Source organism: Phyllostomus hastatus, unplaced genomic scaffold (assembly GCF_019186645.2).
Source record: "Phyllostomus hastatus isolate PE091 unplaced genomic scaffold, TTU_PhHast_1.1 phas_contig_210, whole genome shotgun sequence".
Classification (NCBI taxonomy): Eukaryota; Metazoa; Chordata; class Mammalia; order Chiroptera; family Phyllostomidae; genus Phyllostomus; species Phyllostomus hastatus.
The window spans coordinates 38,337,304-38,357,623 of NW_025333737.1; the positions used below are offsets into that span (position 1 = coordinate 38,337,304).

A 20,320-nucleotide genomic window follows, 5' to 3' on the forward strand; every position below is an offset into this window, starting at 1 on the left:
TATTTTACTTTTTAAGATTTTATTTATAGAGAGAAGGGGAAAGAGGGAGAAGAAGAGGGAGAGAAACATCACTGTGTAAGACATACATCGATCGGTTGCCTCTCACATGCCCCCACTGGGGAACCTGGCCTGCAACCCAGGCCCGTGCCCTCACTGGGAATCGAACCAGTGACCCCTCAGTTTAAGGGCTGAGCTTTGACGCACACATGGCCACCTCACACACATCACAGAGGGGAAGAGGAGGTGTGGCCAGCCTGTGCCTCAGGTCTGGCAGAGCCCCAGGCAGGCAGGGCGGTGGGGGGGGGTGGTTGGACGACACGGGGATGAGGCAGCCTGAAGCCTGGCTGTGGGCATGGCGGCCGCGTGCCAGGCGTCCTCTCTGCTCAGGGCGCGATGGTGACCGTGATCCAGTCCCGCCCCTCAGGAGCTCAGAGGGCGGGCGAGCCCAGGTACCCGTGGCCAGGAAGGATGCGCTCTCGCCAGCGGGTATTGTCTTGGCCTTACAGGGAATCAGTCGGGGGGAAGCTGGCAGTCAGCGGCAGGCAGGGGGCCTGGGACTGTCACCGTGAGCCAGTTCACAGGGCTCTGTGTCCCTGGGGGGGCGGGGGGAGCAGCCGCTGGAAATGCCGGGCCGAGGGCCACACGGGGCCCCGCAGTGACGGCCTTGGGGCCAGCCCCCTAACAGCCCCCGCAGCGTGGAGTCCATGGGCTGGAGAAGAAAGGCGGCCGCATCTGCCCGGGCAGAGCCCGCCCTAAGCCCTAGAACATGACTCCTCACATGATCCCCCGTGACCGTGCCGTCCCGGTGGGGCTCCCAGCTCACCCCGCCCTGGGCTCCCAGCTCCCGGAGCGGCCGGAGACACCACAGCACCGGCCCCCGGGTCCCAGCCGGAGGCCAGCAGGGACCAACACGCCTGTCCTGGTAGAGGATGAAGGAGGGGGAGAGGAGCCCCCTGCTGTCCCTGGTGAGCTGTCCCTGGTGGCCTCCCCGAGCCGGAGGGGGATGTCCCCAGGCCCAAGGCCTGTGGAGCTGCTAAGGTTGGGGAGGGGTTTTACTGACCAGGTACTCGACCTCACCCAGCGCCCTGTTCAGGCTGCATGCTGTGACCTGGCCTGGCCCTTGCATCTGACACCGCCCTGGTGGGTCCATGCCCCCAGGAAGGCACACACCGGGGGGAAGGTGCCCACAAGGGCCTCCCTCATATCCTGCCCCTCCCTCTCCCTCCCCCCCAGACCCCTCAGCCTCCTCACCTCCCCTGGGGCCCCGCCCCCCTGCCCCTGTCGCTCAGCCCAGCGCAGCCCCCGGACAAGGGATGGGGGTGGGGGGGTCTCTGCAGATATGAGGGCGCCCCACGGCTCAGGGCTCAGGGTGCAGGAGGTGCTGGGTGCACAGGCCCCTCCTGGAGGCCGGGGAGCTGCAAATGACCCCTCAGCCCACACCACGGCCCCCCGAAGCCTGGGCCCCCAACCCGCAGGGCCAGCAGCCTGCCCCTGTGCTCCCGCCGATTTTGGGGCCTAGAGGCTGACACAGCCTCCCCCTCTCCGCTCCGGGCTCAGAGTCCGGGAAGCGTCAGTGCAGGGTCGGACGAGTGGGGGGGGGCGGTGTCTTCCTGGGGGACGGCACTGGGAGTGACCCCTGCCTGGGCACCCGCCACAGCTCCCTGGCTCCTCCCCCAGCAGACACCAGTCCTGGCAGGACCAGATGCCTGCGTGTGGCCAAGCAGGGCCGCTGGGGCGGGCTGTCCCTCCCAGACCTGCCTGTGGGTGGGGGGGAACCGGCAGGGCTGAAACGGAGACTGTCCGTGACGGGGCCCAGCGGGCCAGGCTCTGCGGCCTCTGCAAACCTCACTGATCAGCGAGCCACTCCTCTGCAGGGAGCCAGGGGAGGGACGGGCCCCCCAACATTCAGCGCCCCTTCACCCTCTGCCTTGGCACAGCCAGGGCCCTGGGCTTGCCTGCGGGTCCTGCTAGAGGGCAAGGCGGGCCCCTGGGCAGGCCCTGCCCCTCTCGGTCGGAGCCTGGTCTCCCCGCCGCAGGCCCAGTGCAGCGTCTGCACCCACGTCGTGGGGGTGACCGAGTGCATCCCAGGACATGGGGGCCAGCGCCAGAGCGGGAGGCAGAGGGCCGCTACCTGCGCTGGCCCTCCGCCTGGCGGCCCCCAGCATGGGCGGAGCAGCCTCCTCCAGACCACACCCCTCCTCAAGCAGGTGTAGAGGGGGGCGGGAGGGGCGTGTGCTGGTGGAGCACGCACCTCCCAGGGTCCCTGCTCCAAAGGAGCTGGGCCTCGGCCTTTTGGCCTGGAGGCTCCCGCGTCCCTGGCTGTCTGGAGTCTCCGAGTCCTTGGATCAGAAGCCATGGGGTCCTGGGGTCCCACGGCTGAGATCCTCTGTCCCTGTTCCTCCGCAGGACCCTGGCGGCCAGGAGCCGCCCCTCGCTTCCAGCTGCCTGGGTCCAGCAGGAGGGGCCCGGAGGACAGGCTTTGGGGGAGGCCAGGCCCCCCCACTCCCGCTGACAAGCAGCTGCCTCCAGTGCCTGACCTTCTTCTCCAACTTCCTCTTCTCCCTGCTCGGCCTGCTGGCCCTGGCCGTCGGGCTCTGGGGCCTGGCTGTCAAGGGCTCTCTGGGGAGCAGCTGGGGGGGCCCCCTGCCCACAGACCCCATGCTGGGGCTGGTGCTGGGGGGCCTGGCGGTCAGCGCGGTGAGCCTGGCGGGCTGCCTGGGCGCCCTCTGCGAGAGCGCCTGCCTGCTGCGCTGCTTCTCCGGGGGCCTCCTGGCCTTCCTGGCGCTGGAGGCTGTGGGGGGGCTCCTGGTGGCGGCCCTCTGGGGCCCGCTGCGGGACGGGCTGGAGCTCACCCTGCGTGTGGCCATCACCCACTACCAGGACGACCCTGACCTGCGCTTCCTTGTCGACCACGTCCAGCTCGGGCTGCAGTGCTGTGGGGCCGCCTCCTACCGGGACTGGCAGCAGAACCCGTGAGTCCGGAAGCCCGGAGCGGTGGAGGGGGGTCACAGCCACCCAGGTGCGCACACCCACACACCAGCACACACCCACATGTGCACACCCATGCACACACACCCACACACGCCTGCAGGTGCACACATGTGTACACACACCACATGTGCACACCCACATGCTTGTACACACTTGCATGTGCACTCGTGCATACACACCCACACCCACATACTCACCCACACCCACGTGTGAACACCCACAGGCATGCACTCCCATGCACCAACATGTGCACACTCAGGCCCAGCCAGGTGGACATGCAGGAACCTTAATGGAGAAGCACAGCCCGCAGATTAGAAAGTCACTTTGGGGTGTTTTCTGGTGAGGACACCGCACAAAACATCAAATGTCAAATTCAGGATGCTCTCTGGCCACTGCGCGTGTGTCTGTGTCTGTGCGTGTGTGTGTGCGTGTGTGTGCGTGTCTGTGTGTGCCTGTGTGTCGAGAACAACACTTCCCCTCGGCCCTGGAGTTCCTCCCAAGCCTCTCACCTTTGGCCGCTGCCCAGCACTGTCCCTCACGCCCCTGCTGGGGCCTGCTGACCACGACGGAGGCCTCTGCCCCCCTTCTGCCCCAGCTCTTCCTGCTCCGACCAGCTCAGCAGCACCTGCCCTGCAGGCCGCCCCGCCCCGCCCCCCAGGGCTTCCCTCCTCTCCACCATCTCACTAGCAACGCCCCTCCCAGCCCAGAAGGTATTCCATCTGCCCACCAGTGCAGAGGGCCACCGCGTGCCGGGGCCGACCCCAGGAAGCTGGGCCTGGCGTGCGTGCACCGTCAGTGTTCCCAGGAAGGTGTGTGTGGGTCCATGCCCAGGGCCTGTGTGGGCATCATGCGCATGCAGTCCTGCCCGAGTGTGCTTGCGTGTGCACGCGCCTGTGCCTGGGTGTGGCCTGGGACGTGTAAAGGTGGGTAGGAGCCACCCCGCCCAGCGTGGGGAGGCAGGAGAGTGGGCCCCGCCCTCCAGAGTGACCAGGGCACTCCTTGCAGGTACTTCAACTGCAGCTCCCCAGGGGTCCAGGCCTGCAGCCTGCCTGCCTCCTGCTGCCTCGACCCCCGGGAAGCCGGAGCTTCCATCAACGACCAGTGCGGCTTCGGCGCCCTGCGCCTGCCGGAGGACGCGGCTCAGAGAGTGGTGCACCTGGGGGGCTTCGGCCCGCCCCTCCGGCGGTGGCTTCGCACGCAGGCCCGGGCACTGGGCGGTTTTGTGCTTGCAGTGGTGCTGGTCCAGGGGGCAGAGCTCCTGCTGGCCTTGCAGCTGCTGAAGGCCTTGGCTCTCCGCCCCGGGGCCCGGCCCCCCGCCAAGCAGAACCGGGGCTGACCCACAGCCAGAGACACGTGCCTTGAACCCAGAGCTCCCCATGCTGCTGTGCCCCTCACCCCCGAGGTTCCCCTTCCCGAGGCCCAGCCGCTGCCTGATTCCACTCTTTCAGAGGCCTTGGCCCCAGAGACCACCCACTGACGCTGCCCCTTTGCTTGCAAACTAACATGGTCAGAGCGCTGGCTGCACCCACGAGTGCAGCCTGGGAGCCACGGAGGGGGCCCAAGAGGCCACCAGGCCAGAGGGCGCCCCCAGCTCCAACTTCCACGGCCCAGGCCCACACCCACCCCTGACCCCCACCTCTGACCGCTCCCTAACCTGCCTCCAAGATCCAGCCTCAGCCCCTCAGCCCAGCCCCTCTGACCACCACCCTGAGGCCCCGCCTCCCCAGGCCAACACCTGCCCTGGCGGGGGGGCGGGGGGGGTGTTCCTGCCCTCCCTCTCCGCTGTCCACTGGGGCGGTCGAGAGCGAGGCCCAGGCCTCGCCTCTAGAGGGCGCTTTGGGGAGGGAGTCCACTTTCCGCAGACGCATCATTCGCACAGTAAATGGCACCAATCCACAGTGAGCGGCCTGAGGGTTCTTCCCCATGTAAACGCCTGCGGACCCACCACCAGGTGGAGACGCAGCCCCAACGGCTTTCGGGCCCCCTCCCTGTGGTCGCCTCTGTGGGGCTTCACCGCCTCTCGCTGCTAGGGTGGTCTTTCCCGCCTGTCACGCGAAAGGGTCACAGAGGGGCCTCCCCGAGAGGCACCGTCTGGTCTGGTCCCCGCACTGGTCCCCGTGGGCAGGCACGTGGCAGCTTCCAGATGACGACCGTGGCCGGGGCCTTTCGGGACAGGGCCGCGTGGGGCGCACCTACGCCTGCTTCTCCTGGGTGTGGTCAGCTGCGGAATTGCTGGGTCACAGGTGCCGCTGGCCTGCCCAGCTCTGGGGGACACCACGGACGGGCCCGCTGGGCCACTGGGCGGGTTACCACCCCCCACCCCATCACCACACCTGCTCCCTGCCCCGTGGGGCAGGGGTGGGGGCTCCCTCCGCCAGTGTGAGCTGCTGTTGGGCCTCGTCCACTCCTCCCCCTCGGTGAGGCCGGCCCTGGCCGCCTGGCCGCCCTTGCGGGGGCGGGGGTGTTCAGCCACCTTCCTGGCCCCGCCCTGGCCTGGCCGCCCACGCCCACCCGGCCTTCCCAGGCCCAGGCTCCGCGCCCCACGGGATTCCGTCGCTGTCAGGCTGGCCCGGGCCCTGCCGCCCCCACCGTCCTGTGCCATCATCCTACTGACGGCCCCAGGCTCCGCCCCAGGCCCCGCCCCAGGCCCCGCCCCACTCCCGACACACCCAATGAGCGAGCGGGGGCGGGACGAATTTATTCTGAAACAGGGACAGCGAGCGCGGGGCCGCGCTGGAAAGGACCAGCTTCCCACAGGCGTGGTGGGTTTGGAAGGGTCTCGCTCTCTGACGCCCCAAGACTCCCGCCGCCCACCGCGCCCACCCAGGGGCACCAACTGGGAATGGCTTGCGCGGGCAGCTTGTCCTCGCCTCGGGACAGGCAGGACAGAGGCCGGGCTGGGAGGGGCGCGGCTGGGAGATCCTGCCCTGGTTTTCCAGCCGCGGGACGGGAGGGTCTGTGGGCCAGTGTCTCGGGAGGTCCAGCAGGCGTCCTGGGGAGAGGCGATGGGCTCCTGGTGTCCAGGGGCCTGCGGTCACGCCCTTTGAGGGTCTCCAGACACCCGGACACCACCTGCGCAATCCCGACACCCTCGAGCCTCTTTGCGGGACCCCTGAGCGGGGCGGGAGGCCGGAGCGGACCTCGGGGGAGGCTAGATGATGCCGTACTGGGCCAGCTCGTGCAGCTCCAGGTGGTTGAAGGCCTCCCACGGGCAGATGACCGTGATGTCTGCAGGGGGAGGGGCCGGCATGTCTCGGAGGTCCCGCGGCCCCGCTACCCCCTTGGGGCCCCGCTGTCCACACCCCAAGTGGTGAAGACCCTCCTCCCAGGACACACCAGCTTTTGGGGTGTGGAATGGACACCCCGCTCAGGAAGGCCGTGGGTGCAGCAGGCCTGGGGGAGGGGAGCGGAGGGGAGGGGGCGGGCCTTGCTGCGGGGGAGGGGACAGCACGAGCTCCTCCTCCTCTCCCTCCGCTCCACGCTCTAGGGGAAGCCCCTGTGTGGAAACCACCCCACTTGGGGGGGGGCCCTGAGGCTGGGTGCTCAGGAGAAAATGAAGACTGGGTGGGGGGTGGGACCCTAAACAAGACTCAGCCTGGCCACGCGGGGGGGGGCTGGGCCCCTGGACGTTCTGGGCAGCTGAGCCGGGGTAAACTGGGCAGCCCCTGGCGTCCTCATACCTGTCCCCAGGCCTTCCATTCCGGGGATGTCGTCCCCGAACCTGCAAGGACAGAGCGGTCAGACGGTGGCTGGCGTGAGCGCACAGTGGGGTGCGCGGAATGGGGCCACGTCTGCCCTCGAGTGCAGGTTTCTGAGGACGTGGAGTGCCTGTGGGTGTGCCCAGGTGTGCACGTGGGGGGCTGTGGGTGTGCCCCGGGTGTGGGTGAGTGTGACCAAGTGTCTGGATGACAGTGAGCAAGCTTCCCAGACCCATCGGGCGACAGCGGCTGGAGCTACAGGAGCCTCCGCCGCCCCCCCCTGCCCTGCCCCCCCACCCCACGCTGGCCCCCTGGAACCCAGGCCCCCCAGAGCCCAGTGAGAGGACAGCGGGCCCACCCCAGCCAGCGGAGGGCGGCCGAGGCCCCCACCTCCCTGCTGTGCAGCGGGGGGCTGGGTCCCTCCACCCCCCCGGGAGCCGCCCCTTCCCCCGGCTCTGCTTACCCTTGGACACCTTTCTTGGGGGGTTTGCTCTTGAACTGCCTGGTTTGCCGCTGTTTAAACTTGGGGGGCCCTTTCCTGGGAGTCACGGGCCCCCCGGTCACCCTGGTGGCCGACCGGACCTCGGCCTTGGGCGGCTCCAAATTCATGGCCAGTCTGGCAGGGACCCTGCGGCGACCTCTGGCCTCGGGACCCCCTTACACCGGGCTGGGGGCAGAGCAGACAGGGCCCCGGTCAGCCTTCCTGCTCCAGACCCCTGGCAGATCCTAAGCCACCGGAGGAAACCCCGAAACCCGAGACCCAGCGGGTCCCGAGGGTGACCCAGACAGCAGCCCCCGCTCTGTGGGAGCTCCACAGGGGTCACATGGGGGAGCGAGAGTGCCAGAGACCCCCGTGCACCCCTCCTCACGTGTCTCCCGGCCTCTGCTCCCTCCACAAGCCCTGGGGCTGGCGGGTGCTGTCTCATTCACGGTGGCATGCCAGGCACCCAGCGGTGCCCTGCCGAGGAGGGGAGACCCAAGGAGGGGGGTGCCCGGGCAGGGGGGCGCCTGGCTCAGCAGGAGATGCCGCCGGGCTGGGCTGCGGCTCCTTCAGCGGCAGGGTCTCCCCAGCTGCTCACTGCGCTTGGGGCGCCTCTGGGTGCCCAGTCGCCAGCTGGCATCCTTGCACCACCGCACAGGTGACCTCCTTTCCTCTCCACCAGCCAATGCCTTAAGCCCCAGTGACCTTGGCCAGCCAAGGTCAAGGGCAGCTCGGCTTCCTCCAAGCCTATTAGCGCTGGAGGGAGACTAATCCCTCAGGTCTGCCGGGGTCCAGAAGGTTCTGGAGCGAAGCATGTGATGCAGACAGACAGGAGCGCTGCTCCCACACAGCACACGGCACGTCCCAGGCACGGTCTCCCGGGTCCCCTTGCTTGTCCCCAGGCTGCTGGGCCGCCGAGGGCTGCCTCTGGATTGTCAGGGCTGAGACCACGTGAGACGCGTGGGCAGGGGGTCCCGCTGACCAGGGAGGCTCCGTAGTGGGTGCCGGGCCCCTGGGGTTGGGGTGGACCCGCCATGGGCCCTCCGGCTGGTGCCAACTCAAGTCGACAGAGAGTGTGCGACCCGAGACTCCCAGACCACCCATGGCTGGCCCTGGGGACAGCCTGCACCACCGCGTGGCCAGGGGGCGGGGAGGGAGGGGCCGGCCGGGCGTCCTCTCTGAGCAGGGCAGTGGGTGAGCTCTCGCAGACCCAGGCCTGGGCGAGGTGGTGCAGAGCCCACCAGCCTCCCACCCTCTGGGTGGATGCCCACCAACACGCTTGGTGAGTGGCCGCCAGGGAAAGCCACGACGGGAGGTCACTACTCACCGAGCTCTGGGCCGGTCTCAGGGAGCCACGGGGGTGCGTGGCGGGCCTTCCTCCCCAGGGTGCCTGCCGGGCATTTATCCTGCGGCCAGGTAAGCTGATTAAGACTGTCCCCTGACGCCACGCTAATGAGATTGCCAGGGCCGCCAGGGCGGGCACCACCGCTGAGGATTCTGGGGGTCGGGGACGGGGGAATTCTGAAATCGGGCTGATTGTACAGGGTCCACCGGGTGGGTGTGCATGCACACACGTATATGCACACACTCCCCCAAGTGCCGGCACAAAGCCTGCTAGAATTCCACGGGGCTTTTTTAAAGATTTTTTAAAAATTTATTTTTAGAGAAGGAAGGGAGGGAGAAAGAGAGAGAGAAACATCCATGTGCAGTTGCTGGGGGCCGTGGCCTGCAACCCAGGCATGTACCCTGACTGGGAACCGGACCTGCGACACTTTGGTCACAGCCCGCGCTCCATCCACTGAGCCACGCCAGCCACGTAGAGTTCCACGTTTTTGAGACAAGCACAGAAACCCTCCGGCTACATCGCTGAGAGCTGCGCAGCCCCCCGCGGGCCCCGGGAGGGGCAGGGCTCTGCTGCGCCGCCGTCCACGGGGCCAGCCTCTCCCTCCCCAGACCGTTTTCAAACGTGTGTGGGTGGACGGGGTCAGACCGGACACCCTCTGAGACACAGCCTGACCAACACGTGTCGCTCCGACCACCCACCCCTGAGCCGACCTGCACCCTGAGCACTTCTGGGTGACGCGCCTCACCTGAGCCGGACGGCGGCCGGGACTGCCGGGTGCCAGGTGCTGGGTGCGGCCGCAGCGCGGCACCCATCTGCGGCCGTGCGGCTTCCTCCCCTCGCCCACAGAGCTGTCTCCCCGCGGAAACCCTGGCTGTACACGGGAGGGAAGGGCTCTCTGTCAGCTCAAACCCCTTGTGAGATTCCACCCTCAGCTTTTCCTGCACACGAGGAGGTAAGGCTGGCATAGATTCATTCAACCCCTGCCCTGTCCGGGACGCTGGTCTCAGACCCTGGAATTCATTGCTGGAGGCGGTGGGGGGCGGTGGGACACTCCACGGGCGAGGATGAGCAGGTGACCGGGATGGGCTGCGACCGGGACCCCGGTTCTGAGGCCAATGCCTGAGGCCCCCGGGTCCTTCCGCCCCGGCCAGCTGCCCTGCGGGCCGTGCCCCAGGTGGGTTGGGAGGACTGGTGGCTACGAGGTGCTCGGGCCCCTGCTGCCTGATCCGCAGCCGTCTACTAGGCTGGCAGATTGGTGTCTCCCCAGGAGCCCCAGCAGCTGGACCAATGGGGAACCTCCCAGGCGGCCTGGGGGCTTCCATGCCTGCCGAGGGCTTTGCCGAGGGCTTTGCCCATGGCAACCTCTTGGGACCAGATGGTCCTCCCGCTACCGCGTTGCTCAGGAAGCATGGCGGGCGGGGACTTCAGAGATGCTGGGGCAGGGAAGAGGGCCCCTGGAGTCCTTGTCACATGAATGTTCACGGGAATGAATCTTAGTTCCCCCTCACAGGTTGATGGAGTTTGTCAGGTGCTCAGGGAACCTCTTGTGACAACCCGTTCCTGCCCTTTGATGAGGCCATAGGAGTCTTTCAGACAGCAGCACAGAGAACTGATTTATTTTCGGGTGCAGTCAATAAATAATTCTCCCGATCCCCCCCGACACCAGCCCCACCGGGGCTGCGGGTGCAGGAGGCCACGGCACTGCCTGGGCAGCAGCTCCGGGCCGGCTCAGTCCCTGCTCCTCATGCGGAGCTGGATCTCCATCCTGAGGAAGGCCCTGAGGTTCTCGTCGGCCACGTGCTCCTGCAGGGCGGCCAGGGCCCGCTGCCCGCCGTCCTGGTAGTGCCGCAGCAGCGCGTCCGCGTAGTCCACCCACACGCAGTTGGGGCAGCCGCTCATGCAGCAGTTCGTGGGGGGCTGCAGCTCCGGCGGGGAGGGGTATGGGGCTTCCGAAGCGTCCTTGCCGGGCGGGGAGGACTCGGGGTGCCTCGTGGCATCTGCCGCTGTTTGGGAGCCCTCGTCCCCATGGTCCTTCCCGAACTCTCTGCGGCCTTCCCAGACTGGGGTCCCGCTGCGGTGCCGGTGGGGAGCGCTGCCGCCTCCGGGAAGCCGGTGGCACCAGTCCCCGCTGGAGCGTCGGCCGGGCCCCTAAGAACGCAGACAAGCCTCGTGAGTCTCCAGGAAGCTGGCGAGGCCTCGCCTGCCCCCAGCTCCAGGGGAGCTCCGGCCTCCTGGCAGTGGCTTCCTCACTCCCTGTGTGACCTCAGACAAGGTGCGCCGCCTCTAGACCCGGTCTCCACCTGTTAGATGGATGTGCCAGCTGGCATGAGGCCGACAGGGCACGACCTCCAGCCGGGCTGGGTCCAGGGCCTGGCACTGGGCGCGCACGGCAGCGGATGGGGGCGCGGGCTGGGGGGGGAAGCTGGGTGCCTCCAGCTAAGACGACTCTGCTCCACGGAGGACAGGAACGGGGGTGGGGGTGGAAGTCCCCTCTCCCTCTCCAGCCAGTACAGACTGCCCGTCCCCTCTGCCCATCTGACCAATCGCATTGTTAGGCAGGATGGACAGCAGACCGAGGCTGGGAGGAGGAGGAGGGAGGCACCCCTCCATTGGTAACTCAGCAGTCCTGGGCCCGGTCCATCAATACTGCCAGGTGTCGCGAACCCCACCAGGAACGCTGTTAGCACGGGAGGAGGGAGCCCTTGAATTCTATGTATGGTCTCCACTGGCTGGGGAAGAAAGCCTCAGAAACTGTGCCTGCATCCCAAGGTCAAGAAGCTGGGAGGGAAGGGGTCCACAGTGCTCAAAGAAAAAAACCCATACATAACTTTGATTAATTGTCCGCCTCTGGTCACTATCTGTTTTACAAGGGAGTCCCTGATGCTAACAGACAGGGCCATAAATAACCTTAGGCAACTGCCCCCGCCCATACCTGCGTTTGTGTTGTCCTGTCCCCTGGTGGAAGCGGACACCACCTTCACCCGTCCATCAATACGTAACTTCTTCATTCCCCTCCCTCCACCTATAGGAGTTCTACTCTTGCCGCCCTTACCTTGCCCTGCCCTGAACCTATGCCTTTCACCCCACCCTCCGCAAGGCCCATTCGCTTTACCACTGATAAACCTTGCTGGCGCGCTAATACACCTGCTGATCTGTAATTCTCTACTGCGTGGGCGAGAAGACCCGAGTTTCTCCCCTAACAGGCATCTCTCCCCCCATAGTCCCGGTTCCCCTGCCACAGGAGAAGCCCAGGCCGCCCAGGTCATCCCCGAAGGCCTGTGCGCAGCCCTCCCTGCAGCTCCAGCTCCAGCCCCAGCCTAGCTCCGGAGCCCCCTTCCCGGCTCCGCGTGTCTCCAGGGCACCGAACCTGCCGGGCTCAGCCCAAACCTTACGTACTTCCCTAACTCCTGCGCGGAGCATCAGCTCCTGCTCACGGCGGCGTCCCCAAAGGGCCCGCATACGGCGGACGCTCCGGGGGTATTACCGGTGAACGAGCTCAGAACCGGCGGGCACTCTCCCCGGGCTCGGTCCAGCGGCAGAACCCCTTCTCGCAGGCCCTTGCGCTGCCCGCCGGAGGCGCGAGCCCAGGCCTGTCCCGGACCCCGGACGAGTCCCCGCGACCCCACCGCGTCCGCCACCGCAGGCACTTACAGAGCAGAGGACAACTGCTGCCACCGCCCGGCCTCCGGCAGCTACGCGCCCCAGCACCATCGCCCGCGGCCCGGCCCACGGCGCACGCGCGCCCCCGCCTCCGGGCCGTGAGTGGCGGCCCCCTGGACCAATCGGGGCTCGGCTGGGAGATGCACCACCCCAATGAGCACAGAGCTGAGAGCGAAGGAGCGGAAGTGGCGGTGGTGGGGCGGGACCGTGCACAAGAAGGGAAGTAGCATCTCCCGGGACGGCGGCGCGTGCGGATGGCGCGAGCGGGACGCCGAGCGGCGGTCCCCGCGGGGACAGCGGGGCCTGGGGGCCCGGGGCGGCCGCAAGGGCGACGGCAGCAGCCGCCGCAGGGGAAGCAGCGCTCGGCGCCGTGGCCCAGGCCGCGCAGGTGGGTCTCACCGCCCTGAAGTCTGCCCGTGCCTCTCCCCCGGCCGGGGCGCTCGTCCTGCCCTGTCCGTGCCTTTGGCGTGCAGGAGGGTCAGCGGGCGAGCGGAGGCGCGACGGAACGTCTCTGGCGTGGCCCTTGCCACCATGCAGGGTGCCATCTCTGCCACCATGGACAAGGTCAGGGAGCGACAGCCCCCCGGGGCGCTCGGCGCGTTCTGCGAGACCCCAGTTCAGGGACAGCCTCCGGACGACGATGCCGCCTCGGCCGGCGTGCCCCTCCGCAGCCAGGGTGGCCTGCGGAGCTTTTCCCAGGCCCAGCTCCGGTTGCTCTGACTCCGCTTCTGCTGGACTCGGGACGCGTCTCACTCCCGTGTCCTCCTCCTTAGCCAAGAGAAGAAGAAAGTGAACTGCAAGCCCAAGAACCAGGATGAACAGGAAATCCCTTTCCGGCTCCGGGAGATTATGAAGAGCCGCCAGGAAATGAAAAACCCTGTCAGTAACAAGAAGAGAAAGAAAGAGGGTAAGGTGCGGGCTCACGTGGGTGACAGTAAAGGTTAATCACGCAGGTATCCAATGGCGTGTCAGTGGTCCGAGGGTGGGGGAGGACGGACCCAAGGCCCGCGAGTCCAGGGCCACAGCAGCTGCGGGGGGCAGTGCGGTTTCAGATGAGGCTCCAAGGGAGCCCGGGCCCGGTGCAGGGAGCACCGATTCCCCGGGAGCAGTGGAGATGCGATGGAGCGGACCATGGGTGCGGGTGCAGATTCATTTGCTTGGAGGAAAGGTCACCGTATAACAGGCGGGGGAGGCTCCTGCAAGTGAGACGGTGGCGGCAGAGGGAAGTGGGCGGTGCCTGGGGGTTAAGGGGGGAACTGATGAGGCTCACTCTGACAAACTGACCGTCCCCACCCCTCCCCAAGGCCAGGTGGGCCACCCCTCAGCTTCTGCCAGAGACGACATTAGGGCACGCTGGGGAACGCAGTCCGGCGCGGTTCTGTTCTGCGTGGACACGTATTTGTTTTCTCAGACGCGGGGCTGGTTTTACAGCGCTGGTGTTCGGCGACTCCGTCGAAACCCCAGGCCCTTCGCTGGGGTTACGCGGCTACCAGGGGAGAGGGAAATAAGCGGGCAAGAAGGGCGGGGAGGGAGGGGGAGCGCTGGCCTGGGGGGAGACAGCACGCAGGAGCCGGGCTTGTTGAAGGAGCCCTTTTTCTGGTTAGGTTCTTTTTAAAAGGTACTCGCTCATGCGCAGGGAATGGGAAAGGTAGGAGGGGCGGTGCAGCCTCCCTGCCCCGGAAAGAAACCACCATGTACCTTCCCTGTGTTCCTCCCACACGCGCAGAGAAAGCTGCACGTTTCCCAGTCCACGCGACGAGAAAGCTGTGCCGTCGACACCTTTAGTGTCCAGGGTTTTTGCTTACAGGGAGCCGTACAGGTCTGTCCACATCCCTGGGGGGCGCCGCTGTGCGCCCTCTCTCCGCCTGGGCAGTGCGTCTGTGTGTCAACGCGGGACTCGCTCAGCGGTCACCCACCGGCGGACACTGAGCTTGTTTCCTGTGTCAGCTGAGCTGCAGTGACAACCTCCACACGTCCCCGAGGGCTGTGGGGACCCTGTTGCTGTGGGTGTCCCAAGACGGGCACCTCAGAGTCCCTCAGCCACTGTGGTTGGCTGCTCCCTCTTGAGCCCGGCCTTCCGTCCTGTGGCCCTGAGAGGGGGTGACTGTGGGACAGCTGCGGGCCACCCCTCCCTCCTGCCCCTCAGGCCCTGTACCCCATCTCCCTTTGTCCTCAGCCCAGGCGGCCTTCAGAAGGACGCTGGAGAAGGAGGCGCAGGGCGCGGACCCGGAGATCGCGGTCCCCAAGTTCCAGCAGAGGAAGGGGGAGTCCGACGGCGCCTACGTCCAGCGCATGGAGCAGGAGGCCCAGCACGTGCTCTTCCTCAGCAAGAACCGGGCGGCCCAGCGGCCCGAGGTGCAGGCAGCTCCCAAGGAGAAGTCGGAGCGGAAGAAAGCGTGAGTGGGGGCTCGGGGGCTGGGGTCCCCGACTGTCTCTGCAGTTACAGTGTTTTGTCCCCTCAGAGGCTCCGGGGGGCTCTGACCCGCGACTCTCGGAGGGCCTAGCCTTGTCAGTGCGTTTTCCTGGAAAATCATCCAGGGGTCCAAGCGCCAGGGCAGGTCGGGGCCGGCTGCCCAGCCCGGGCTGGCGGCTGTAGGGCGTGGAGACAGGGTGAGGCCCTGTCCCCCCGGGAGGGCTTGCTGCCCGGGGACATGCCTGCCCCGTGGAAAGCAGGACTGGTGCTCGGGTGGGGGTCCGGATGAGCCTGACACGCAGCCCTGGGCTCCCCTTCTGGTTGGCAGATGCCACCTTCTCTCCCTGGGTGTGGACTGGGGTCCTGTTCCCAGTGTCACCTTTCTTGTCCGGAGATTGGGGAGCCCTCAGCAGGGACCCGTGGGCCTGGGCTCCGCATTGGCGAAGAGGAGGCGTGGCGTCGCCCTCTCCCAGCTGTTGGCCAGCTGTTGGCCAGCTGGGTCCGCAGCCCTGTCTGGTGGATAGCTGTGGGGCGGTGGCAGGACCGGGGACAGGGCTGCAACCGCCTGGGCCCTGCCTGAGGTGGGGTGACCTCCGCTGCCTCCTGAGCCCGGTGCAGCGGGAGCTGGGAATCTGAAGGGCCCTGGGCTTTCCTCCCCAGGTTCCAGAGGCGGCGGCTGGACAAAGTCCGGCAGAGAAGAGAGGAAAAGGCGGCGGAGAGGCTGGAGCAGGAGCTGCTCCGAGGTGGCTCCCTGAGGGGACCGGGTCAGCCCTGGGTGGGGGTCGAGGGCCAGTGGCACCTCTGTCCCCTCCTGGTCAGTGGACGGGCAGACGGTGGCTCAGGAGCTGGGACTGTGGTGGTGTGTGGGCAGCGGGCCTCAGACACGCCCCTTTGCCCCTCCAGACACGGTGAAGTTCGGCGAGGTCGCCCTGCAGCCCCCCGAGCTGACCGCCAAGCCCAGGACGAGCGTGAGCATGGGCCAGGTGAGCAGGGCTGGGGACCTCCCTGTCTGTCTCCAGTAAGTGTGATTCTCCCTGGGCTCAGCAGCTCCCGACTGGGCTCTGTGCCTTCTGCCCGCCCCTGAACCTGCACTGCACCTCGCGTCTCTGGTCCACAGCCCGGCAGGAAGTCACTGATCCTGGGGGCGCTCCTGAGCCCCGGCGGTGCGCCCCAGCCCCCGGCCTCCTCCATGGCCAGGCAGCGGATCGTGGCGGAGGAGAGAGCTCGGGCCGTGCAGGCCTACAGGGCGATGAGGACGCTGCAGCAGCAGCGGCGGCGGGAGGCCCGGTCAGCCCGCTGCCCACCCAAGAAGCAGCCAGGGACTGGCCTGTGATGGTGGGAGACCCAGGCTGCCGCGCTGGGTCGGCGGAACGGGCAGGGGGCCCAGAGATCAGAGCCCTTTCCCTGGACACAGCCTGGGACCCAGAGCCCAGTGCACCGGCTCCCACGTTCCGGAAGGGGCTCCAGTGTCCGCTGTCCTTTCTTCCTCCCTGGACACTACTTTGCTGAGTGACCATCACCAGGCCCGTGTCTCCTGCTGGACACCATCTGCCCTGAGCCCCTGTCAGTGGGGCCAGCGCCTGGGGGAGACAGCCAGCCACACCGTGTCACTCCCATGAGCCTGGTATCGCCCCCACCCCTGTCCCGAACACGGGGGTCCAGGCTGAGATGGACTCGGGCCCACCCCATCATCCTGCCCCTGACTGCCGATTAACCGTAGACACTGTGGACTTGGGCGGCGCCAGTCCGTCATGTTCGTCACGGGCTCCCCTGGAGTCCATGGAGTGCCACCGCTGAGTCTCCTCGGGGAGACGTCTTCGGAGGGGGGCTGCCCTGGCTGAGTGGGGGTCGCCTGCAGTGGCCACTAAGGCTGGTGTGTGAACTCAGGGGATTTTACCATAAACCCCAACAAACCCCAGGGGCTGGTTGTTTGTTTTTGGAGACTCATGGTTAGTGAGAGTGGCCCGATATCTGGCCAGTGAAGATACTGGTCTTCTGACACGGGTCTAAGCGTCAGATTGACAGTGTTCCCGCACGAGGTGCGCCCTCCAATTCTGTGAGGGGCCCCTGTCCCTCCCGGTGGGGGTGCAGCGCTGAGCCGGAACCACAAGCTGGGTTCGAGGCGCTCGCTGACGCGGGGGTGTCATTGCTTCCAGGCCCCCCTTCTGCAGACGGGCCTTGGAAACACAGAAAACAAAACAAGTGTACCTTCAGGTATGAGTTTGTATTGTTGTGGGGGGGGGGGTGCTATTAAAGTTTAATTGGTTTTCTTCTGTTCACATCCTTTACCCTGAAAACGCCTCACAGATATAATAGTTCACCCTGCAACACACACACACACACACACAGTGGGTCTGCTGTGAAGAGTGCGGACACAGTGTAGGGCGAAGCTGAGGGCTTCAGTTCAACAAAAGCTGGCGGACCTGCTGCTGGGCTCCGATGGCACCTCAGGAGGTTCCTTCTTCGTTTTCAGTTGCTGTTTTTATTTTGTTGATTCAATTCACTTTTTGAGTATGTAGAACATGGTGTCCACGATTCAGAAGTAAAGAGGGGGGCCTCCAGCCTGCGGGTGCCCCAAGGCCCAGCCCCAGAGCTCACACCGTGCTCCCCCTTTTGCTGGGGTTCTTACCCCTCAGCTAGAGAACCGATGAGTGACAGCTTAGAGGCCCTTTGAACACTTCATGATTTTAACCGGGCTTTGCTCAAATCCCGAAGCCGGGGGTCTGAAAGCTAGGAGGGCCCCACCTCCAGGTGGAGGTCATTCTCGTGGACGGCTGCTCAGCGGCGTACTCAGGAATGATCTCTCGGGGCGAGTCTCATGGGGGGGGGGGGTGCCAGGCTGTGGGCGGTGAAGGGCCAGAGGCGCCGCGAGGCCCGACGCGGCCAACCACACTCGGGCAGTTCGCTCCCTGCACAGTAGAGTGGGTTGGAGAGTGGCCCCCAAAAGATCCGTCCAAGCTGTAACCGCCAGAACGTGCAAATGCGACCTTTTTTGGAGACGGCCTTTGCCGAGGTAATCACAGACCTCGGGGGCACCCTGGATTTGGGGCGGGGCCTAAGTCCAACGGCAGGTGTCCTCAGGAGAAGGCCGTGTGCGAGGACAGAGGTGGAGATGCACGTTCAGCCAGCCCCGGGCCAAGGACCCCCAAATTACCACCACCACTAGGAGCTGGGGGACAGGCCGGGGACGGTCCTCCCTCGGGGCCTCCAGGAGCAGGGCCCAACCCTGCGGACACCCCAGTCGCAACGCCTGGACTTCAGACTTCTGGCCTCCAGAGCCGTGATCAGAAACTTGGGTTGTTTTAAGTCGGTTTGTGGTCCTTTGCTGTGGGTGCCCTGGGACGCGCCCACCCGTCAACAGTCCTCCTGCCGGCTCCCTCAGCCGCAGTGGAGACACATGGGGAGCGGCTGAGGACTCTGGCCCGGAGAGTCTGGCACCGGCCTGCCGGCCCCTGGGCCCCATCGGAGCCCCCCTGCCCTCCAGGCTCCCCTGGGAGGGCCAGCGCTCCGGGGGGCGGTCCTGCTCTCCCGGCCCCGGACGGTCTTCATCCCAGCGTCAGCTGTCAGGAGTGTTCATAACCCAGGTGCCTCGGTCTACCCATCACCGCAGCCCGGCACACAGAAGCCCGCCGTCTTGGCTTACGCCGGGTCAGCTGTCTTCCTGAGGGCCGTCCTCTGCCTCCTCCCCACGGAGCGGTCCGGCTACTCCCCACCTGGGGGTCACCTGCCGGTTCTGTGGGTGTCCTGGAGCCAGCGCAGCACCCCTGTCAGGCCAGTGCCGGTCCGGGCGCTGACCTCTGCCACAGTGATGTTCTGCTTGGCACAGGCGATGATGTCTGGGAGCCTGATCAACGACTTCATCTCCTCCACGGTCATGTAACAGGGCAGGTCGCTGGGGCAAAGGGCAAAAGGGCACTTTGTCAAAGGGGGCCCGACAGGCCCACTCCAACCCCGCCACCCCCTCCCCGAGGAGCCACCCTCCCGGCTACACTCCACAGAGCTTCTCTGCGGGCGCCCTCTGCACCCCCCTCCGCTCGAGCACCCGTACGTTTTATTGAAGAGCACCAGGACGGCTGCTCCCGCGAGCGGCTCTGCGGAGAGGAGGCCCAGGAGCTGCACGCAGGACGCAGAGAGCTGGGTGGGGTTGGAGGCGTCCACCACAAACTGGGAGGAAGGGAAAGAAGTTCAGGGCCGCTCTGATGGAGGTGACCCTTGCGAACCTCCTCCCTGGGCATCACAGGCCTAGCTCAGAAAAGGGCAAAAGGAGCCGGAACGAAGGACCTGGGACAGGCAGAGGCGGGAGGAAACGGGGTGTGCGGGCGCGACCAGGTGTCCGTTGTTGCTGCCCACACAGAAGACTCTCCTCACACGGCCCTCAGCTCTCCCAGGAAGGGCCCCAAAACTTGGGCACAGGCCGTGCCAGGGCGAGACAAACCCAGGGAGGTAGGGTTGGAGCATAATCAGTAACACACCCATGGCCACAAAGGAGAGGGCGGGCACCAGGCTGGGACCCGCAGTCACCAGCGCTGCCCTCTGAGAGCCTCCCCGAGCTCTCGACCAGGCTGGGTCCCCAGAAGGAAGCGGCAGCAGTGGCCCCGCTCCCTTGGCTCGTAGTCGCCCGGAAACCCACACTCCACCCTGTGCACAGTGAGGCTGGGGACTAGACAATCTTCCCTAAACGAGTTGAAAGAGGACAACTCACCAGGAGACAACGGCAGTTTCCATAGTAACTGGGCCAGATGGGGCCCATGCACCCGCCCAGCTCCCGGATGGTGATCCTTCTGTGGGCCATGAGGTCCGTGAGGTCGGTGCCCACCTGGGGGGAAACACATGCGGCGGAGGCCACCACGAGCTCTTCGCCATTAGGACTCCTGAAGGGCCCCTGCCCGGCCCTTCCCGCTGCGGCCTAACCCCCAACGGGCCATTTCCTCAAGGGCTTAGGCCCTAAAGCAGGACCCGTGGACCCTACCCCTCCTGGCTGGCTGTGGCAGAGAATCAACGCCCACCAGTGGGATTCGCCTGTGGGGCGACCAGCGACAGGGACCCAAACAGTGTGTGAAGCGGGGGCGCGGATCCGCTGCCCTGCACCCCCACCTCCACCGCAGCTGCGTCCCAGGGGGACCAGCTCCTTCCGGGACGCCCCACTCGCTCCCCCCGGGTTTCATCTAACGCACCCGCCAGCTGGGTTCCAGTTCCAGCTTCACAACCCAAACCGCTTTGCAAACCGAAAGAGGGGCCGCTTCCACCTAACCCGCGGAAAGGGGCCGCCTACCGTGGGCCGCGTCGGGGGAGGGTCGCCCAGGTCGCCCTTCCCATCCTGCGAGCTCAGCTGTGCGCGGCGGTCAAGGACCCCAAGCGGGGCGGAGGAGGGCGGCTGGCGTCCAGATCCCGCCCCGGGTCTCCCCGGAGCCCCACAAGCTCCCACTACAGCCCCCAAGGGGACCCCGCCCCCGACCGCCCCACGAGCGTCCCGCGTCCCCAACAACCGCACCCCGGCCTGCCACCCCCAGGTGCCCCCCGTCTCTCCAGTCCCCCTCGCCCGGCGCTGAAGGATAGTCTGCAGTCGTTTCACCAGCAGCGACTTGCCCACGCCGGTAGCCCCCAAAAGGAGACACATCCTAAACCGTAGCGCCGCTCGGCACCCGTAGCTCCGCCCCGCGAGACTCAAGGCCCGCCCTTCACCCCGCTCTCATTGGATGAGACTGGCCCCCGGGATGCTCATTGGTTTTTGG

The 20,320-nt window shown here is 66.6% G+C and overlaps 5 protein-coding genes across 9 annotated transcripts; 2 read left to right on the plus strand and 3 right to left on the minus strand.

The window, feature by feature from the left end:
- The first annotated feature begins 842 nt into the window (after positions 1-842).
- Positions 843-4,714, plus strand: TSPAN10 (tetraspanin 10). Its single transcript, XM_045836148.1, has 3 exons — positions 843-965; positions 2,407-2,972; positions 3,997-4,714. Exons 1-3 carry the CDS (start codon positions 930-932, stop codon positions 4,325-4,327), a joined length of 933 nt encoding a protein of 310 aa, XP_045692104.1. The 5' UTR covers positions 843-929; the 3' UTR covers positions 4,328-4,714.
- A 959-nt stretch (positions 4,715-5,673) lies between these two features.
- Positions 5,674-8,615, minus strand: PDE6G (phosphodiesterase 6G). Of its 2 annotated transcripts, none has more exons than XM_045836162.1 (4): positions 8,498-8,615; positions 7,153-7,356; positions 6,672-6,712; positions 5,674-6,219 (listed from the first exon to the last, which is right to left on the minus strand). In XM_045836162.1, the coding sequence occupies exons 2-4, from the start codon at positions 7,296-7,298 to the stop codon at positions 6,143-6,145; spliced, it is 264 nt and encodes an 87-aa protein (XP_045692118.1). In that variant the 5' UTR covers positions 7,299-7,356; positions 8,498-8,615; the 3' UTR covers positions 5,674-6,142. The 2 variants fall into 2 exon arrangements, with proteins under 2 accessions (XP_045692118.1, XP_045692119.1); XM_045836163.1 differs by lacking the exon at positions 8,498-8,615 and adding an exon at positions 7,559-7,688.
- Positions 8,616-10,107: 1,492 nt separating this feature from the next.
- On the minus strand, positions 10,108-12,284 carry OXLD1 (oxidoreductase like domain containing 1). Of its 2 annotated transcripts, none has more exons than XM_045836157.1 (2): positions 12,167-12,284; positions 10,108-10,663 (listed from the first exon to the last, which is right to left on the minus strand). In XM_045836157.1, the coding sequence occupies exons 1-2, from the start codon at positions 12,224-12,226 to the stop codon at positions 10,244-10,246; spliced, it is 480 nt and encodes a 159-aa protein (XP_045692113.1). In that variant the 5' UTR covers positions 12,227-12,284; the 3' UTR covers positions 10,108-10,243. The 2 variants fall into 2 exon arrangements, with proteins under 2 accessions (XP_045692113.1, XP_045692112.1); XM_045836156.1 differs by lacking the exon at positions 12,167-12,284 and adding an exon at positions 11,912-12,160.
- A 52-nt stretch (positions 12,285-12,336) lies between these two features.
- On the plus strand, positions 12,337-16,506 carry CCDC137 (coiled-coil domain containing 137). 2 transcript variants are annotated; one of them, XM_045836147.1, is made up of 6 exons: positions 12,337-12,563; positions 12,949-13,082; positions 14,352-14,571; positions 15,249-15,331; positions 15,492-15,571; positions 15,706-16,056. In XM_045836147.1, exons 1-6 carry the CDS (start codon positions 12,430-12,432, stop codon positions 15,919-15,921), a joined length of 867 nt encoding a protein of 288 aa, XP_045692103.1. In that variant the 5' UTR covers positions 12,337-12,429; the 3' UTR covers positions 15,922-16,056. The 2 variants fall into 2 exon arrangements, with proteins under 2 accessions (XP_045692103.1, XP_045692102.1); XM_045836146.1 differs by having other exon boundaries at positions 12,339-12,563; positions 14,357-14,571; positions 15,706-16,506.
- A 287-nt stretch (positions 16,507-16,793) lies between these two features.
- On the minus strand, positions 16,794-20,211 carry ARL16 (ADP ribosylation factor like GTPase 16). 2 transcript variants are annotated; one of them, XM_045836154.1, is made up of 5 exons: positions 20,145-20,211; positions 19,861-19,919; positions 19,291-19,404; positions 18,637-18,752; positions 16,794-18,480 (listed from the first exon to the last, which is right to left on the minus strand). In XM_045836154.1, exons 1-5 carry the CDS (start codon positions 20,203-20,205, stop codon positions 18,309-18,311), a joined length of 522 nt encoding a protein of 173 aa, XP_045692110.1. In that variant the 5' UTR covers positions 20,206-20,211; the 3' UTR covers positions 16,794-18,308. The 2 variants fall into 2 exon arrangements, with proteins under 2 accessions (XP_045692110.1, XP_045692111.1); XM_045836155.1 differs by lacking the exon at positions 20,145-20,211 and having other exon boundaries at positions 19,763-19,903.
- Between the last annotated feature and the right edge of the window lie 109 nt (positions 20,212-20,320).

What these genes read in the sequence shown, in the direction of transcription:
- TSPAN10 (XM_045836148.1), top strand. Translation starts at nt 930, where the DNA reads ATGAAGGAGGGGGAGAGGAGCCCCCTGCTGTCCCTG. An exon ending in GGAGCCCCCTGCTGTCCCTG is followed by an intron (nt 966 to 2,406) that starts GTGAGCTGTCCC and finishes GTTCCTCCGCAG; the next exon opens with GACCCTGGCGGCCAGGAGCC. An exon ending in CGGGACTGGCAGCAGAACCC is followed by an intron (nt 2,973 to 3,996) that starts GTGAGTCCGGAA and finishes CACTCCTTGCAG; the next exon opens with GTACTTCAACTGCAGCTCCC.
- ARL16 (XM_045836154.1), bottom strand. Translation starts at nt 20,205, where the DNA reads ATGTGTCTCCTTTTGGGGGCTACCGGCGTGGGCAAGTCGCTGCTGGTG. An exon ending in CTCCCCCGACGCGGCCCACG is followed by an intron (nt 19,405 to 19,860) that starts GTAGGCGGCCCC and finishes GTTTCCCCCCAG; the next exon opens with GTGGGCACCGACCTCACGGA. An exon ending in CTGGTGCTCTTCAATAAAAC is followed by an intron (nt 18,481 to 18,636) that starts GTACGGGTGCTC and finishes CCTTTGCCCCAG; the next exon opens with CGACCTGCCCTGTTACATGA.
- CCDC137 (XM_045836146.1), top strand. Translation starts at nt 12,430, where the DNA reads ATGGCGCGAGCGGGACGCCGAGCGGCGGTCCCCGCGGGGACAGCGGGG. An exon ending in GGAGCAGGAGCTGCTCCGAG is followed by an intron (nt 15,332 to 15,491) that starts GTGGCTCCCTGA and finishes TTGCCCCTCCAG; the next exon opens with ACACGGTGAAGTTCGGCGAG. An exon ending in CGAGCGTGAGCATGGGCCAG is followed by an intron (nt 15,572 to 15,705) that starts GTGAGCAGGGCT and finishes TCTGGTCCACAG; the next exon opens with CCCGGCAGGAAGTCACTGAT.
- OXLD1 (XM_045836156.1), bottom strand. Translation starts at nt 11,974, where the DNA reads ATGCGGGCCCTTTGGGGACGCCGCCGTGAGCAGGAGCTGATGCTCCGC. An exon ending in TCCGCGCAGGAGTTAGGGAA is followed by an intron (nt 10,664 to 11,911) that starts GTACGTAAGGTT and finishes CTGCGTTCTTAG; the next exon opens with GGGCCCGGCCGACGCTCCAG.
- PDE6G (XM_045836162.1), bottom strand. Translation starts at nt 7,298, where the DNA reads ATGAATTTGGAGCCGCCCAAGGCCGAGGTCCGGTCGGCCACCAGGGTG. An exon ending in CCCAAGAAAGGTGTCCAAGG is followed by an intron (nt 6,713 to 7,152) that starts GTAAGCAGAGCC and finishes CTGTCCTTGCAG; the next exon opens with GTTCGGGGACGACATCCCCG. An exon ending in AATGGAAGGCCTGGGGACAG is followed by an intron (nt 6,220 to 6,671) that starts GTATGAGGACGC and finishes CTCCCCCTGCAG; the next exon opens with ACATCACGGTCATCTGCCCG.